Here is a 14,177-nt window from a genome sequence, read left to right on the forward strand (position 1 = left end):
TTCCTTTCCACTGAAACGAGAGGGAATGGGATTTATAAGGGCATCGTCGTTATTTTATTATACGGACACGTCAGCTTTGCAACTTTCTTTGATCACTTAGCAAAACTAATATGGTTTCTACGTTATCGTTACTGTCCGTACCGTTTAAAAAATTATTAAAAATCCGTTAGCGTTTTCTTGTAAATTTTACATGTTTGGCTGATTAAAAGAAAGTTTGTTTTGGCAACTAATAAAAACAAAAATTTCTTCTATCCCCTGAACTGACTTTTACTTTCACGTTTTGTTAAACTAACATTCATGAACTACCCACAAGCTATAGTTAAGATAATGAATAGAATAAATTTTTTATGAGAAAAAATTTTGCATTGGACAAACAAGGCTTAAGATGCCCGCAGCATTTCAATATATTTTTTCGAGTGCATTTAGTACCTTTAAATATTTTGTAGTGTATTGAGCATCTTAAAATATTTTTTTAAATAGGTCCAGCAAGACAAAATTACTCTACTTTTATGAAATTTCGTATTAAATAAACAAAATAGGTAACATTCTTATGGAATTCTCAGTATGTTACTCTATTATTAATCCTTAATATAAGTTATCTCATTGAATTTATTATATCCATGTATAATTTTATTTTTAATTCATTATTTTTTAAAAAAAATTAAATAATGTGTATTAAAAAACAATAAAATTAAAGAACTATTAAATTTTAAAACACAGCTAATGTAATTTAAAGTTTTTTTTTCTTGACTTTTGGTTAAACATGTAAAAATTACCTTATAATAAAATTAGAAAAATATGATCATGTTTTGGGATTCAGTATTTGAGCGCAGTCTGATCATTTCCACTTTGAGTCAATGGCCATCTAATCAAATAGTGGAACCTTTTCTTTTGAAATTATATTCTGAATATTTTCTGGCCAAAAAAAAAGAATTTGCATTCTGAATATATGCTAAATGAATTTCAGCGGAATAAAATAAAAAACTTTAGATTAATTTTTTTTGATTGCCTACATAGTTCACCGGAGCTTTGCTCCGACTACATCTGGATCCGACTCGAGTCGCACACCTGGCTGTAATGGGTGAGTGTTCCAATGGAGATTTCTGTATACATTGAGGCTCGAACTCGAGATTTCGCTTAAACAGTACCAAGCCGTTTATCACTTGGACCAATTCTTGTTCGTAAAATTTTAGATTAATTTGTGGGTTGAACGTTTACTTTTTCTTTTTCTTGGGCCGAAGAATTGAACGTTTATATTCAAAAGCACAAAGAGATCATCACCTTAAGTTAAACAAATCGTGTCGTATATAAACTCTAAAGCATGAATGAGGTCATGAATGACAAAACCTTGATGTCTTCTCTCTCTCTCTCCCCGCCTTCTTTTTTGGGCCATCGATGGCTTCTCTCATTAAAAGTCATTTATTACTTTATATTATATACATTATCATCTGGCTGCTATGCGTGTGAGCATGTGCACTTTGTTTTTTTTTGACCTGAGATGTGAGCATGTGCATGAATCTTAGGGGGGTGTTTGGCAAAACCAAAACCACGGTTTCAGAATCACTTTTTCACAAAACGAAGTAACCTCCTCCATATATTTACTTCGTAATTCGTAAAAGCACTTCTGAAACCATGGTTTGGTTTCTATCCAAACACCCCCTTAATATCAGCATATTGTCTGTGTTCATCTGTATTGCCTTAAACTTAAGTGGAAGGATGCAATTTTAACTTTGATTTTCTGATTTTTTTTTAGTGTTGTAATTTTAACTCTAATCTAATTTTTTGGGTGTAATTTTTATTTCTGATTTTTTCCGGTGCAATTTCACTTCTAATTTCTGAATGCTAAAAATTGCTCAAAAAATTAGGAATAAAATTGCACTCTTAACAATATCAGAGGTAAAGTTTTACGTAAAAAATAAAATTAGAGTTAAGATTATATATTTATCCTAAACTTTTAATACTTGTAATTTTTTAAGTTAAAATCTCATCTTTCAACCTTTTTTTTTTTTGGATTTTACGAAGAAGTACGCTCTTATGACGCGGAAGACGAAGCTGCAATTTTGATTTAGGAACTTGAGGGCGGACGACATCACGGGTAATTTAATTTTATGGGCCTTAAACATGTTTAATAATTGAGAATTTTTCAAATTCTCGTAGCAGAAAAATTTCAAACAATCTTTTTGGAGTAAAAAAAATTAAAACGGTTAATTATTAATTCATTAATTAACAGACAAACGATTGTGCCCCACACATACTGGAGTTCGTCCGCGGGTCACCCTTGATGCCTTTTGAGAGGAGGAGACGACAACGACATTCCATCAAACAAAGTCCTGTGTGTTTCATAAGTAAAGTCTCAAAGTAGGTATATTGTGTACTTTACAATATTTTTTAGGTATATTTAATATTTTCAAATATTTTATCATGAACTTAATGCCTTGAAAATATTCTTGGCAAGTTTGTCCAGCCCTTTAAATTATATTTTGATATATTCAGCATTCTAAATTTTTTTTATGCTTATAACATTCCAAATTATTTATGTTACATTCAGCACTCTAAATTACTAAGTGTAGAATTGTAATAAAAATACTTTAAGATATTGGATGTGCTTAAAAAATATTTTAAAATATTAGATGCACTACTAAATATTTTAGAATATTAGACACACCTAAAAAAATACTTTAAAGTACAGGATACATCTTAACCCAGAAATAAATTTAGTTGAATATTGGATTTGATTTTGTAAGTTTTAATTCACTTTATCTTTTATATTTTTTTTCATTATTCATTTAACTTATAAATTTATATATATTATGTATGAGTAATTTAGAAAAATGTGTCATATGTATCATAGTTAGCTACCCCATCTATTTTTACTATAAGAGTTAATTGATTAATTGAGTTTAACCCTAAAGACAAGTATAATTAACTCAACCCACCTTATTTTTTATGCTTATTATTTTTTCTCGAACTAATCTACCTAATTAATAGACTAATATAATGTTGTCGATATATTTTAACGAGGTTATATCATCTTTGTTATAACTAAATAATTTATCTAATTTTTTAATTTATCTAAATTAATTAAGTAGTTTTTATGTTAATCACATATAAAAAGTAATTTATTTCACTTCTATATAGTCAAATGAATTAAATAATTCTTACATAGGGTCAGAGATGGAGGAAGTATTTTATTTATTTTATTCTTTTCAGGTACAATTGCTCCTGTTTTAAGTTTTAACAACCAAAACCCACTCACACAGGACAGTTCTGGTATTATAAAGTACTCAACAAACCATCGTTTTCCTTTCCAGCAGTTTTCACTAACATAATTTTACATTATTAACAGCAACATAAGCCACGTTGCTAACTATTTAACTTTTAAAGCGACTTGTTAATAATTTAATAGCAATGGTTGTCATATTAAATTTCAAAAGAAAGAAAGAAAGAAAAATTAGTGTCAGCAGGTGAGAGCTAAAGAAGAGGATGAGAGAGTAAAGCTGTGAAAGTGATCTCCCCATTTTAGCGTTTTATTGTGCATCTCCACTCGGATTCACCGCAGTTTTTTGGCAGCATTCTGATTATTTTATTGTCCAGGAAAAAAAACATAATTATTTTATTTTTCATTTATAAATAACTGTTACCTTCAATTTTTAGTATTACCTGCAATTCTTAATATAAGAGTCAATTGCTAGGAAGGATTTGATTTTTAATACAATACATCAATCCATTTTATCTCTTGGATTTGTAATTTTTCTTTCAGAATTTTTCCGATTGGTTGTAAGGAACTCCTATCAAGAAATAATTCCAATACACATAATTAATGGGGTAGTTTAGGAAAACCAACACTTATTATTACAAATAACCAATTTCACTAATTTTCTTAATATTTCCAAATTAATTATCTAAATCTTATATTAAGAACCAAATATAATATAAGAGTTATTTAACTAATTAGATATATTAAGAAAGATATATAAATTAGTTAATTATAACAAATATAACTTGACATTCATAAAATACTGTCATTTAATATTATACTCTGGTTCTTAATATAGGACCTAATTGTTAAGTTGATTTTGGTTTTAAATATAAGACATATTTTTTATATTTATCAATTTTTTCTGAATTATCTTTATTGATACTTCCTCAAGCATGATCAAATAAAAGAGGAATAGAGGATATTAAGGAAGATGATTATGGTATTTTAGGAAAAACATGTTATATTTTTTATAATTAACTAATTTATTTAACTTTTTTAATCTAATTAAATTAGTTAAATAGGTTTTATATTAAGAATCGGAAGAATAATTTATAAGTTAAGTGCGGCTGCTAAATCAAAGACAGGATAGCAAGACCATACACAGATGATTTTTTTTTTTTGGGGGCCAAAACAGATGATAGCTGTCGACTCTAGTTTCTTCTATAGGAACCCTCACTGGCTGTCGTTTTCTGTGCGAGAAGCTTTCATGAACAAGTCTCAACATTAGTGACACATCAACAGTCAACAACATCAATAATGTTGACATCCAAAAAGAAATGCTAGTTAATTTAATAGCAATAATTTTCACATTACAAAAAATTACCACTTTGTGAGCATGTGCGAGTTCAAGAGGAGGATGAGGATGAAAGTGATCTCATCTCCATTGGCATTTAATTAGCATTTTATTGTGCATCTCTACTCGGATTAGCATAAGCTTTTTCTCGCATTCTAATTCGAATTGCAGATTCTTTCGGACATTTTAAGAGAATTTTCCTCGTTTTCGGAGCTATAAGATGTTGCCAACCTGATCCCAAATTAAGATTCCCATTTGCTCTGCGACAGTTTTAGCCCATCAAACAAGACATTACAGGGCTCTAACTTCAAAAGTACATATAGCTTTCGCCACAAAAAATGAAACACTACTTCCTGCAGCTGGTCACATCAACTGTACCTTGAAGATTATTCTTGCGAGGGCCTTATATTAAATCAAGAAAGAGAGAAATAAACAAGCTCGTTGGATTGAAACCAGTGAATGCTCTTGGTGAACTATCAAGAGTAATTCGAGTTTTACTGGGAATGGTAATAACTAGGCAATGTAGCGATAAGAAAATAAGCTTCTGTCTCAAAACCCAGAAAATTCGGATATCCACGTCCGCAAAAGGATTGGCATGGCACCCCACAGCACCTGAAACACCCTGTACAGCCACACACACACGCAGAGTCAAGTTTCTGGGCCACACTGACTCACCAGTGCGAGTTTGATGAGAAGCTTCGTCTTTATCCCATTAGAGCATCATACGGATGCGAAAATTGGCTTTTCTTTCTGACACATCACCACATGCCTATGCAACAGTATATCATATGAAGAAACACTATCTATTCTGTCTTCTATATCGGCTCACAGGTGAAATTTGAGTGTTATCAAGTCTACTTAGGGATAATTTTCTTAGCAATCAAGATTCAAGCCTGTCCATCTTGTATTTATACTACTTCCGGTCTTTAATATAAGACTTAGTTGATTAATTTGAAGAGATTAAAAAAGTTAGTTGAGGTTAGTTATTTATCATAAATAGATGTTGTCATTCCTAAAATGTCCTCATTAATCATGCATGTTTGAATTATAAATTGATAGTAACTTCTTATTATACACAACTATTATAGGGATTACTTAGAGACAAAATGGATAAACATTGAAAATAAAGTAGATTTAGATCTTATATTTAAGATTAAATTAAAAGTTAAATTATATTTTATATTAGTAACCGGAGGTGTACATGTTGAAACACTCTGGGATTGAAACTTTTGTGAGTATACTAAGGTACTAATATTCGGATGGGATACCTAGGGGAGACCTATCTAAGTGAGACCGGAAACTCTGTTTAAATAGGTTGATTATTTCATCTCAACAGCTAGTTTCGATAGGGTTCCTCATTTCGGCTGTGGTAGCTATCATGTTCCAAATAGTTTCACTGCATTTTCCATAGGTGAGTGTGTGTTGGCTTTTCTGCATTCCTTGAAACTGAATCAAATGAAAGCACCCCGTTATTCGGTGTTATTTTTGGAGGGAGTGACAGCTTGGTTGCTGATTTAAGGTTTAACATAGTACACCAATGCTGGCCAAAAAAAAAAAAAAAAGTAGCTAAACAACAACTGTTGGCTGTACTCCACGTGTCCTACCAAATGACACGTCTGCTTGCCCCAAAGTCGTTATCTTATATGCCGTTGCTTACCTTCAGGTCGGTTTTCGGTCAGTCCAAAACATGCTGCATAATAATAGATAGATAGAAAGATAGATATTGATAAATATAGAAAGAGAGAAACTTCTGCTTGTTTATACAAAAGCGTCAAAATTAAGCGCCTGAGAATTATCGGCTTATCGCCAACATAGAAAACAATTCTTTTTTCTTGGTTGGTCGGACAATTTTCGATTGTTTTTGTGGGACAGGGACACCTAGATGGTAGAACAAGAAGCGTCGTTAATCGTTATTATCTGTATTTGTCTTGGGGCAAGCAGCTAGCAAGCCAGACATTCCTACTTTTAAGATTGATTGACGTTTCTGGTGTTTTTAACGTTGTAAATCAATCTTGTCCATCATTCGACTAGGAACCGGCAAGAACTACTTTTGCGACACTGACGAAAACCATTTACGTGATTAAAACAAGATAAGCCCTTTTATCATTCACTGTTTTAGAGTGTGGCATTCTCATACTTCTCTATATCTTGGTTGCGGCTGCACATTCTGTTTATTTTGCGTAGGTGGGTTATTAATACTCACCATTGAGGTTGTAAATGGATCTTCGCATTAAAATGTTACTATAATCCTATTGGGTTTAGTTAAAATTCTTAATGATATCAAAAAGCTTCCCATTTTAGTATTAAAGTTGTTGTATTATACTATTTGGTTATAATTTACTCTTATGCGGAGGTTATATATTCTATAAAGTAAGTTGTTAACTGATACTGCTTAGGTTGTTAATGCCTTCTCATTCGGTTGTTAATAGTCACTGTTGAAATTGTAAATGGATCTTCGCATTAAAATATTACTATAATCCTATTGGATCTAGTTAAAATTCTTAATGATATCAAAAGCTTCCCATTTTAGTGTTAAAGTTGTTGTATTATATTATTTGGTTATAATTTACTCTTATGTAGAGGTTATATAATTCTATAAAGTAAGTTGTTAACGGATACTGCTAGGGTTGTTAACGCCCTCTCATTAGGTTGTTAATAGTCGCTGCTGAGGCTGTAAATCGTAATGACAGAGCAAATATGAATATGGAATATGAGGGGCAGTAATGTCATTTTACAAAACGAAAATATTACTCTGAGGTCCCTTGGGACCTGTCAATGATTTTGAAATTTCGTGAGATGTCAGAGTAATAAATTGCCTTCTGTGGGACCTGTTAGTGATTTTCCCTAGTTTAAAAGCATTGTCTAATTTTTAGCTGAACTTCTTAATCTATACAAGGTCTGATAAATCTTTGTAACGAGAACCAAAATGGGCAGCTTACAAGAAGAAAGGAGCGGATCTTGATGGGAAGTGTGGGAACAAAATCTGAAATCTTCACAAGGAAGTCCAAGAAAAAAGCCAAGAATAAGCGAGAGAAAAGAACTTATAAATACTTACATAAGTTATTCCAAACATGCCCTCGCACCAATTCCTTGTTTGCCAATTACCATACCATACTCGAACAAGCCCCATCCATTCTTCCACGTCTATATCTTAAGATTACAAAGGCCCAGGAAAGTATTCTATTACTATCTGTAACAAATGAAAAGCGAGATTTTTTTTGGGGGGGGGGGGACGTACTTCCCAGAGAAATTTGAAGATCCAATAAAAATAAAATATCATTTGAGATGTTAGCGGGCCGGTCATTTTAATTTTTAACTCTCATGTTCCTAAAACAACGTACTACTTCTGATTTTTAATATAAAAACTCGTTTGATTTTTATTTTGATCCTAATTATAAGACTCTCAATCTACTTTAACTCTTATGATTATCTATTTTTTCAAGTTAGTCCTCATAATAATAGTGGTTCTAACCAATATACTTAATTAGTACATATATTTTAAGAAAAACAATACTTATTTATTACAAATAACTAATTTAGCTAGTTTTCTTAATATATTCAAATTAGTTAACAAACTTTTATATTAAGTATCGAAAACAGTATATGTATTCACGTGTTATCTACCAATAAAGGTCTCACATCAATAATGAGTTCAAAATTTTGCCTTTGTGGAGTTTTTTTTTTTTTTTTTTAATTTCTTTTCATTGGTACATCTTTTTCCCCCAGTTGTACAGGTCCTCTCTGTCTGCCGTTAAGTCCATTTCATCAGTGATCACCCTGATACCCTTGCAAGAGTAACAATGACTCATTCAACTGATAACCAATCCATGAGACCCATGCTCTTTGGTTTTTCGGAACTTGCGAAATTGAAGTATGTTCCCGTGCTTCAACTAGTTTGCACAGCTTAGTTCAAATTAAAAAAGAATAGTCATATATATGATGAAAATTGTTCTTCAACGCTATAAGGAGCCTACTTATTTATTGGCTTATTAGCAAACATAATAAATTTGATGTTCCAGCTCAGAGCAATGAGCTTGGTCTCCAACTATTATCTCTGCTCGTTCCTGCAATGTTTGTCTGTAAGCACAGTATCCAGACACCCACAACCTCTAAAGAACCAGCGACAATGGTTGCATTTCGAAATCCATTCCCTAATAAATCATAAGACCTCCAAGAGCACCGGTCTACTTGGTAGTGATACAGTTAGCTATTATTTGAGTGAAAACAAAACCATAATTCTAAAAATAATTTTACGGTGTATAAAAAAAACACTCCATCCTGGGAACCCCTCTATTAGACCACCACACGAAGCCGTATCCCACACACTTTGAGATCAAGGTATTTCTACGTCAAGTTTCAAAAATACTCTCGCTACAATGCAACAAGCATGAGGAGAGCACTAATGCTTGATATTCTCACACGAATACAATCTTTCTTAAAAGGAAAAAAAAAAAAAAAACATCAGAAGTAATCAACTATAAATTTTTACGCATACCATATCCAATCTCATTCTTAGCTTCAAACGACTTTTAGACAATACCTTCTTCAGAAACAACCAAAAACCATACATGCATATCACCTCCAAGAGGAGAGAATAGAAATTGTAAATCCTCGCTCTCTCAATTATGAAGTATCTAATAAATCTCAGTTATCCCTTTTCTAATTCAACCCTTTTTTTTTGGGGGGGGGGGGTGGTCAACCAATTTTAGTGTCATGGATGGCAGAATTCCAAATCACTTCTTGGAGCCAGAGCATGCATAGAGTACAGAAAATAAAGAGGTACATCAATATTGTTCAATGCAGGCCACCTATCCATTTTTAATTTTATTATATTTTCCATATACACAAGGGACTAATCTGTAACTATTATCATCAAGAATCAGATGAAGGTCAATTAACTGTGCATTTATCAGGTTACCAGAAATTATCATCAACAGACGATACATCTAAATCTGAATCCTCCTCCAGCTCCAACTCAGGCTCCACAGGCCCAAATTCAGCAGATTCAATGTCTGCCAGGTTCTTCAAATCAACCACAGAAAGCTCATCCAGGCGCCTTACAACCAAATCTGCGGCCGCAAGCTCATAGACAGGGTGCTTACTAGCAACAGCCACACACTTCATCCGGCCATCATGTGCAGCCTCCACGGTTTGATTGGAGTTCCCAAATACAATGCACCTTTCAGGTATAAAGTTCAAAAGCTGCGCTGCATACACAAACATTTCTGGGTCAGGCTTTCCCCTATGTACATCCTCTGCCGCTACAATAACACCGAAATTCTCTTCAATGCCAATTGTTCCCACGGCAGACTCGAGAGTTTTTCTGGGACGAGTAGAAACCAAAGCCATTGGTATCTTATAATGCATCAAAACACTTACAAACTCTCTTGACCCGGCCCTTAACCTATATATCCCACCTTGTAAAGCCTGGTAAATTTCTTCTTTTCTATTAGCCATTCTCCTTAACTCTGCTGGGTCCCTGGACCAGCATAGAACTTCAGATATTGCTTGTTCATTCTTCATCCCTTCTATTCTCTTGAGGACAAAAGCTGGAGGAGGGGACTTTCCTTCTTCTTCAGAAAGAGCTAGCCAAGCTTGCTGCTCAAGATCAGGATTATCTTCAACGAGAACCCCTTCCCACTCAAATATGGCACCCAACCAGCCACATCCCATTCTTTCTTGTCTAAGTAAGGGATTATGAAGCGAAGGTTTATCTGCTCTGTTAGCAGGTGGCCACAAAGCAGGTCTTCGTTCAAAGCCATGATCAAACCCGTTACTTTCTTTCTCCGGCACTCTCTCTTCCCTGTACGCATATGCCTCTTTTGTAAGCTCCATTGCCAGAGCCTTAATCGACGATGGCACGAAGCCATTCTTTTTTGATTTAGGCAAAGACAATGATATAAAAAACCTTCCACCAAGGAATTCTGTAGCTGGGAGTCGACAATGAATCCATGTTTTACGTTTACCAGATGCGTCCCTGATTAAATTTCCTCCGCAGACAGGTCGATGGCCAAGAAGTGAAATAGCAGCAATCGATTCCACCATTTTTGAAGAAGCGATGTCACCAAACAACTAAAATTGACTTAGTAACCCTACGTAATGGCACAGACCCCTACTGGGTCACAATGAATGGCATAAGACAGGAGCCGACTGGACCAATTTAACTCCAACAGAACTTATCTGATAAAAGATTCAGAGCAGAAGTTCAACCTTCCTCCACAAATTTTGCGACCCCCAGAATAAATTGCAGTGAGAGACTAAAAATCAGATGATATCACCATATTCGACAGAAGAAGACAAAGAAGGACATTTCTCCCGGCTAAATCCCAAGTTCGTCGTCAAGAACCACCATGAAATTCCTTCAAGCAAAACCAAGCTCAGTCATTACTCAAACAGCCAAATTAGCGAACGAATCACTTTAAATATGAATAAACGAATACGCGATGGAGAAAGAAAAACCTAGTAACAGAAGAAATACGAGCGTTGGTACCTGGAATCAACCAGGATTCGCTCATATAGATTTTTGCCATATATATAAAAAAAAAAAAAAAAAAAGAAGCAAGAAAAACGATTGGAAGGAAACGCATGTGGAAATAGAAAGAGAAATAGTGGATAAAGAAAAACCTGGTAGAAATCAAGTGATGATCCGAAACTTCACGGCTACAAGGGAACCGGGAGAGGGGAGAAGACCAGATTCTTCGGCAAGGAATAGATGAATCTCACTGTTTCTTTCTCGCAACGGAGCTTTGTACACGTTTCCGTCTTTAATTTTAATTGCTTCGCTGATCTCTTGGCCAAAGTGTGGCTTATAAATCATCAAGGACCGAGAGAGAACGCCGGCCAAAGCAAGCACACGTGTCGGTCACAAAAGACGGTTGTGGTTTGCATTCCCGGTGACCGACGGTAATTATAACCTACCTTCCCCATTTTCTTCGAGAAAAGGCTTTTAAACATTGAGAGAAAAAACAAAGGGGCGAAAAGGCTTTTTAAAACACGGTGGCCACTTGAGACAACAGTACTCGTTCACGTCACGCCACTTATTTGGAGATTTTTCTTTTCCATTTTTATGTTTTTCAAATGCAAAAATACAAGTGGGCAGTGTGGTCAATGACACGAGAGTGATTGCGCTTTTTACCAGTTATGCACATTATTTTATTTCCCAGGCCATTCTGGATATGAGATTGTTGGTTTCAAAGAAGCTCGCAGCTTCTTCATGTTTCCGCTGACTTCTTGGTGAAGCTCAGTGTCAGTTATATACTATTTCCTTCCATATACAATCGCACTAAATACAGTAATCTCTCTCAGTGAAACTTGGATCTTATTATCTTACGAGGGATTAATTTTTTTTACTGGACTCAAAATATTGTTGGCAAGTGTCGGTTGATTTTTATTGAAATATTCTTTTTAATTATTTACATTAAATTTACCACTTATGAAAACTTCTCAATAAATATAGATATTATAAGAAAAATATATAAATTTCAGTAATAAAATGAATTGAAATTTTACATCGAACCCTAGCTAGTTCTCATATACTCAATGTCATTCTAACTATAAGCTTCAAATAATTATTCACAGATAATGAATAAATAATTAAAATTAGTTAAAAATGATAAATAGGTTAGAAATATACTTTTGTCTTCAAAAATGCCCTTATGATAAATGATAAAAAGAATGAAAGAGAATATTTGGGAAAAATGTGATAAGAGAGACTATGTGAAAGGGGAGAGAATAAATAATTAAGATAAAATTAAAAAATACATTAAATGTCAAGATAAGCTCAAATTTAAGTTTATAAAATAAACCATATACTTCCTAAATTTGAAGCTTATAAAGAAGGCTAGAGAAGTATATAAGATAAGAGGGAATACATGAGTTTCTTTTATATATATATATAAATTATTAATCATGGGAATACTTATAGAACAATGCTTCCATTAAATTTTTTATGTCTATTATGTCAAATACTCCAATCACACATCACTATGTATTTTATTTTTGAAATATTAATATTTAATAGTTCTTGATTACAAATACACATAAAATAAAAAAGAACACATAACCATATGTGAACAGAGAATTTGACCAACGTTTTTTTTTCATATTTATTAATTATTCTATTTTTGTTAATAAAAATATCTTCTTAACATTTTCAATGATAAATTGTGAGTTGAAAACCGGAAACTTTTTTTTTTCCGGCTGCATTGCTTTTGTATCATTTAACGGTCAAAGTTGAATTATATATGTAGTTGTCCATTCCATTCCCTTTGAACGAGGTTCATTAATAGGACTTTACAGGAAAATTCCATTCATTTTATCGTTTATCCGTTGTCACAGGCGATACACCTTGAATTAGCAGTAATTAATTAAGCAACTAATTATAATACAAAGCCTCGTGTCAATTAAATATGAGTAATTAGGAGAGAGAGGGAAGCGTAAACGAGTGTGTGGTGAACGCGATGGCGAGGAAGGATAAGAGGGTGGTGGTGGGGCCCTGGAGGAACGGCGAAGATCCTTCCACGTGTCCGTGTTCTAGAATGAGGGACTGAGATTCCTTTCCAGGCGGGCTCGTGCTCCTCCAACCGCATAATCCGAAGGACATTCTATGGCCAAGTTTCCGACTATTTCACACGACATACCATCCCCCCATGCTGTTCACGCGCGCGATGTGCTGCTATTATTTCCCATTTTTTCCCTCAAGAAAAGGCTTTTAAATTATGAGGAAAAAACACAAAAGAAAAAAAAAACAGAGAAATAATAACAAATTTTTGTTAAATTTCTTACTTAGCATTTAGTAATTTTAAATTTTTATGAAATTCTCTTCGTGAAAAAATGTCCTGTTTGCATGGTCTATTCCTTATGCCCCCCGACAAGAATATAAATACGATTTTGAAATTGGATACATATTTTGTATATAATTTAGGGTTTAAGTAAGAAAATTTGGAAAACATTAATTTCAATATGTCTCTTGAATTTGAAAAATAAAAAATGATTTTATTTAATATGATTTTTTGTATCATATATATATAATCTATGTTTTAATGATTTTTTTTGTTGGCAAAAAGTTTCTTTTTATTATTATTTTTATAAAATAAATTTTATTTTATTTTTTCACTTTGTATTTCATACATTATATGAGAAATATCTATGAAATCATAACCGATAAATGACAGATATATCTGAGCGTCAAACAAATTTCAATTATTTGATATTAACTACAAATATGTTAACTTTTGTGTCAGATGAATGGCCTGTTTAGAATAACTTATAATTAGCTTTTTAATCATAATTAATGAAATACAAAATAAATATATGAGAAGAGATTTATTTTGACTTACGTAAAAAGTACTTATAAGTAATTTTTAAAGCTATACCAACAGGTTTGAATTGGATTTTGATTTTGCTTATATACATCAAAATTTTGACTTTATATGATCAAATGTTGGCATCTACTTAGTACTATTCAATTTAGTTTTGATAATTTTTGGTATTACATAAAAATATTTTTCTATGTTTAACGGTTTTTATTTTTTGTATAAATCAGTTTTAATTTATTTTTTTTTCATATTCACTACTTCACACGTTATTTTAAAAATATGAAAAAATTAATCTTTTAGTCCCTAT

The 14,177-nt window shown here is 32.8% G+C and overlaps 1 protein-coding gene across 1 annotated transcript; it reads right to left on the reverse strand.

The window, feature by feature from the left end:
* Window positions 1–9,206: 9,206 nt before the first annotated feature.
* LOC114725760 (5-amino-6-(5-phospho-D-ribitylamino)uracil phosphatase, chloroplastic-like) lies at window positions 9,207–11,326 on the reverse strand. The gene is made up of 2 exons (XM_028912322.1): window positions 11,178–11,326; window positions 9,207–10,912 (listed from the first exon to the last, which is right to left on the reverse strand). Exon 2 carries the CDS (start codon window positions 10,596–10,598, stop codon window positions 9,468–9,470), a length of 1,131 nt encoding a protein of 376 aa, XP_028768155.1. The 5' UTR covers window positions 10,599–10,912; window positions 11,178–11,326; the 3' UTR covers window positions 9,207–9,467.
* Between the last annotated feature and the right edge of the window lie 2,851 nt (window positions 11,327–14,177).

Source organism: Neltuma alba, unplaced genomic scaffold (genome assembly GCF_004799145.2).
Source record: "Neltuma alba isolate B1F8T4 unplaced genomic scaffold, ASM479914v2 tig00012274_pilon, whole genome shotgun sequence".
NCBI lineage: Eukaryota > Viridiplantae > Streptophyta > Magnoliopsida > Fabales > Fabaceae > Neltuma > Neltuma alba.

Coding starts and splice junctions, on each gene's coding strand:
- LOC114725760 (XM_028912322.1), bottom strand. CDS start 10,598: ATGGTGGAATCGATTGCTGCTATTTCACTTCTTGGCCATCGACCTGTC.